Source organism: Sinocyclocheilus anshuiensis, unplaced genomic scaffold (assembly GCF_001515605.1).
Source record: "Sinocyclocheilus anshuiensis isolate Anshui unplaced genomic scaffold, SAMN03320099.WGS_v1.1 scaffold924, whole genome shotgun sequence".
Lineage (NCBI taxonomy): Eukaryota > Metazoa > Chordata > Actinopteri > Cypriniformes > Cyprinidae > Sinocyclocheilus > Sinocyclocheilus anshuiensis.
The window spans coordinates 87051-92338 of NW_015552594.1; the positions used below are offsets into that span (position 1 = coordinate 87051).

The window sequence follows — 5288 nt, forward strand, 5'->3', positions numbered from 1 at the left end:
AAATGTGCATGCAAATACACCTTTGTTAAGCCCCACCTTAAACATTTTATTAACCAATCCTAGCTTGGAAACTGTTGTCATCCGCCATTTTGTCTAAGAGTTGTATAATAAAGGTCCTGCGTCTTTGGGTCATTTTAAACTGTTTTATACAGAAGTAATTCAAAACTATGGAAATAAAAATGTAGCTGGAGCATGTGTAAAAGTGGTAGACTACACAGAGAGGACTCAGACAGGCTTTTGTCCTATTCTATATCGTAATGTTGAGACGTGTGTGCTGTGGATTAGATTGTGTTAGACTTTATTTACAAACGAACACATGTAAAATCAGTAGCTAAGGATTTGTACAGGCCTCATGTCAGCTGTTGCAACATTTGATATAATGTTAAAAGAATACATTGGCGCTCATCACTGAACACAGCAGAATATCATCATCATGGATCTCTTGCTATAATAAAATGCAATACTCCCACCTTGTGTGCTATTTCCTATGGAAGCTCGTTTCCTCCACTAAATAAAGAAATCATTAATAAATATATAAACAAATATATAATTGTGACTAGTCGAAACTGAATTAGAGATATCTCTAATTACCTTTGCGTATGTGTGACGCCCTATTGAAGATATCTATGACGTCATTACAGATATCTTCAATGGAGTTTTGATAAAGTATTTAGAGAATTTACAGTGTTAAAATAGCAGCTTATAGTGAGACAGATTGTTACACTTACTATTATCATCAAAGTGTTACACTGGGGTCATTTAACACCGTTTGTTATTCCTGTGGATTACTCTAAACGTGTCATCAAGAAAGTATTCCTTTTAGTGCAACATTTATTTTGACATTGTTCTATGGTGTCAATGTACATTATCAGATTATTAAGAGTCTTCAGACAGATATAATAACTCAGTTTTATTTAAAAACTGGGCAAAGTGGCTACTTTAAAACAAGTCAACAGTTCAGAAATACAGAATGGATAAAACAAACTCATTAACGTCACAGAGACATGAACAAGTGACAGCTAAATGATCAGACCCATAGGACATCTGCACGTCAGAAGGTTTGTAATAAGCGAGTTCACTGACAGTAAACCCTTTCAGAGATGCGCTGGGTCTGTGATCAATTCTGTAGGCAATGTTCATCCAAACAAACAGTTTTGTGCTGCGATGTAACCAGTAACACACATTCATTTCTGACAATAATATCCTTGATTTTATAACACACTGGCAAATCAAGGTCTACCTGACCACAAATAATGAAGGTAGAACGATATTCAGTTCCATTATACTTCACCCGTTTCACTGAGAGAACATTTGTTTCTGGAGGAATGATGCAATCTGAACACTTTCATTCAAGTCACTGACACAGACCTTCTTTCCTGGTCCAAGTACAGATCTGTCATAGCTAAAGGCTTCCTAGTTATAGGCGATGAAACTCTGATGTTTTCTGGCAAGCATCCGAGTTATGTTCTTGAAACATTTTGGTTGAGTCTTGAAGAAACTGTGTTTGGACTCGTATCGCATTGACCACATGTGAACAACAGGCCCAATATTTCATATACACGAGGGTAGTGACACATTAAATGATGTTTAGGCAGCAGATTCTTTCCTGGAAATAAGCACTTGAACAGCCTGTGATGCTCAGTAGTTAAGTGTTCAAATGGGAGAAAATACAACGTTCAGTATTTGTAGTAAAAGCAGTAGTAATTGCCAGTATTTATCGTCTTGGGGCACAATGTCGCCAAATATTAGCAGCACATTTCGGAGTAGACACCAACACTGTATTGCATTGATGCCCAAATCATTGCTCTCGTCATTAGTGCGGTCAAAAAAAATTCGAATTTCGAATATTCATCAAATTAAAAAAAAAAAAATCAACATTTGAATGCAAAAACGTCAGGCAGCTTATCAGCGGTGCACGAGATGTGATGACGATGATTGGATTTGAATGCTTTTGTTAGTCTATCCTGTTGAAGACACTAGATGCGGCGCTGCTACGTTGTTCATTCATATATAGCGGAAAACGAGAGCATCAGTGTGGAGAAGATGTTGTTTAAACTGAAACCAAGCCGTTCACACAGAACGCATATTTATCTGATTTTCTAGAGGGACATCTATCAGCGTTGCACTCGCGTCTCGCACAAGAGCGCCGCATGTTTATAAAGCCATGGAAAATTAATCCAAGTTCAACTTTTAAAAAACATGTCTGGAGACGTTATGGCGGTTTTCCGCATCCCACTGTATCTCATGTTTTTAAATGAAGAAAGTACTCTTTGTGATTGGTTTTCGGTCCTTTGTATTAAACTATACATACATGCATGGTGCTGTTTTTTTTCTAATTGTTTAAGCAACTTTATTAATTATATATCGTTTATAAACATTATTTTAAACATTATGCACTTTTTGTGTTATTTTATTACGCTTTGAAGAATCGTGCATTAGTAATAGTTTGCTCGATGCGCCCTCTTGTGGCCTCAGGAGAGAAGCCGAAAGCTTTTCTTCACCCTAACTGAATTTATGATAATATTTAAGTAGGAAATTAGAATTTTGTAGTGTACCCATGCACCCATAATTAAATGAATTTAATCTGCCATCCAACTCTTTCGCTGTCAGAAAATGAGCTTGAACATATTTTAAAACCAGTTTTAATTCAAACTGAGCAACCCCCTCTAAAATATCATGCATTATGTCTACAGAAAAGTTGTCTGATATATTAAAGTACTGCAGAGTGTTTAACAAACATGATGTAGTGCTGGGTCTGATTGTAGAGCTTCACAGTGTCCTAAGTGGAAGTTACATTTGGCTCATCGTCACAGAGCACAGTTTGATAATCTTCCCTTTCAGCAAGACAAGAGTATCAACAGTAGTCTGACTAACACCTGCAGCTAGCAACTGTGCTATTGCTGATGCACACAAATCAGCTTAAAAAGAACATGAAATAAGAAACCTTTTTTGCGCTGTGATTTCTCCAAATCTTTGCTCTCCTGATCAGGGCCGGCCCTAGTGTTTTCGGGGCCCTAAGCAGATTTTTGTTTTACTCAATATATTTATCTTTCAAGAAATAGATAGGAAAATATATTTGGGTAGTTGACAAATATCCAGTAAAAAACGTTTTTTTGTAAAACACTATTCCTGGTCCTTCAACTAATTAAAGTTGTGTGGAGTTTAAAAACAGGATATGATGTCACGCCGGAGGACATCGTTTTCAGTGACATAATGTATCATGTATCAAGTTCATATGCTTTTAGACATATATGGATGAAAAAATGATTGCCAATTACTAAAATAGACACTTGTAAAATTATGCCTGAGGTAATTGTTTTTTTAATTTATAAAAGTTGTAATTTATTGAACATCCTTGAGACAGTCACACCATAGGACAATTTTTAGATTTAGCTAAAAAATGTAAAGAAATAAATCTAATAACAAAGCAGTTTTTATAACAATGGGTCCATGTAAGACAAAGAAATTTTAAATGATGACAATATTAATTATTAACATTTTTTATATTGTGTGACACTGAAAATGCAATCTCATGTCAACAACCCATTTAAGCAAACTTTTAAAACTAAAGAGTTTAAAAATTTAAAAATTTAAAAATGAATGTTTAACGATTGCTTAAAGGGGTCCTATTATGCTTTTTCACTTTTTTAACTTGAGTCAAATTCGTGTTGTGTTCATGTCACCAGCAGCGGCAGATGTGTGAGTAAACACCTCACCAGTTCCGTTTTACACAACTTTTCCGAAGTTTGGAAACTCCGGGAAACCCCGCCCCCGCGCGCCTCTGATTGGCTCAATGAACAACATTCCTCAGGCGATGCCGCGCTGCGATTGGCTGCAAACCCTGCCAAACAGCAGTAACAGTACAGCGGACAGTAGGAGAATGCGCCTGAATCGCGCTCGTTAAAGCAGGCTGTGCGCGCGTTTGAGATGCGCTTTAACGCCTCATCGGACTCGTGCTCGGTAAATGTGCTGATTGAGCCGTCAGAGCCCCGGGACGCGATGTGGGGTCCGGTAACGGGCGCCGCGGTGTCCGGTGCGAGTCTCGCGCTCCTCGCAGCCGCGCTGCTCTACGCGTGTCACCGGAAACGGCTGTTCAGCATCGCTGCACCGGTGAGAGCCGTTAATAAAAGAGTTAATAATGGTCATTGTTCGGTTAGTCGCGTTGTACAGCGCATCTTTCATACTAATGTTTTCAGCACTGCATGTTGTGTAAACGAGCACTTATGACAGACCTCTATTGTTTTTATAGAAATAAACTATTGTGACTACAGACTAAAATAAACCTTAAAATAAACTTAAACATTATTGGTTTTAATTCTTAGTCATTTGTAACTCTGAGGACATCACCAAAGGGAAGTTCTGTCAGGCTGAGCTCATTGTCATCAGTCAAGTCACCTTTATTTGTATAGCGCTTTATACAATGCTTGTTTTGTCAAAGCAGCTTTACAGAATCAAACAGGAAAATAGTTTGTCAATAATGCAAGAAGACAATAACAGTAATTTTTCAGCTAAAGTCAGTGCATTGATGATTCAGTGATGTCATCATCCAGTTCAGCTCTCTTCAATAGTGTCTGTGCAATCAGTCAAGCGTCCCCAACTAAACAAGCCAGAGGAACCAAAACTCCTTCGGTGACAGAATGGAGAAAAAAACCTTGGGAGAAACCAGACTCAGTCGGGGGGCCAGTTCTCCTCTGGCCAGACCAAACCAGCATGATGTGGTTTAATTCCAGGCTGCAGCAGAGTCAGATTGTGCAGAGGACTCAACTGGTTCCTGTGGTCTTGTCCCGGTGGTGTCGAGGTGATGAGGTCTTCACTGGGGATCTGTCTCTGGGGCTCATCTAGTTGTCCTGGTCTCTGCTGACATTCAGGGCTGTAGAGGTCCTTTCTAGCTGCTGATCCACCATCTGATCTGGATACAGACTGGATCTGGTGGCTACGGTGACCTCGGAATAAGAGAGAAACAGACTATTATTAGCGTAGATGCCATTCTTCTAAATACTGAGGTGCTAAACCATTCAGGGCTTTATAAGTAATAAGCAAGATTTTAAAATCTATATGATGTTTAATAGGGAGCCAGTGCAGTGTTGACAGAACCGGGCTAATATGGTCATACTTCCTGGTTCTAGTAAGAACTCTAGCTGCTGCATTTTGGACCAGCTGGAGTTTGTTTATTAAGCGTGCAGAACAACCACCCAATAAAGCATTACAATAATCTAACCTTGAGGTCATGAACGCATGAATTAACGTTTCTGCATTTGACATTGAGAGCATAGGTCGTAATTTAGATA

The 5288-nt window shown here is 38.6% G+C and overlaps 1 protein-coding gene across 4 annotated transcripts in view; it reads left to right on the forward strand.

Moving 5' to 3' along the window:
• Window positions 1–3878: 3878 nt before the first annotated feature.
• evc (EvC ciliary complex subunit 1) overlaps window positions 3879–5288 on the forward strand; it is a 13575-nt gene continuing 12165 nt past the window's right edge. For 2 of the 4 annotated variants that reach the window (XM_016456559.1, XM_016456558.1), the window contains exon 1: window positions 3879–4110. In XM_016456559.1, coding sequence (XP_016312045.1) covers window positions 3928–4110 — 183 coding nt within the window. In that variant the 5' untranslated portion in view covers window positions 3879–3927. The remainder of the gene's footprint in view (window positions 4111–5288) is intronic. The other 2 variants (XM_016456557.1, XM_016456556.1) reach the window with 2 other exon arrangements.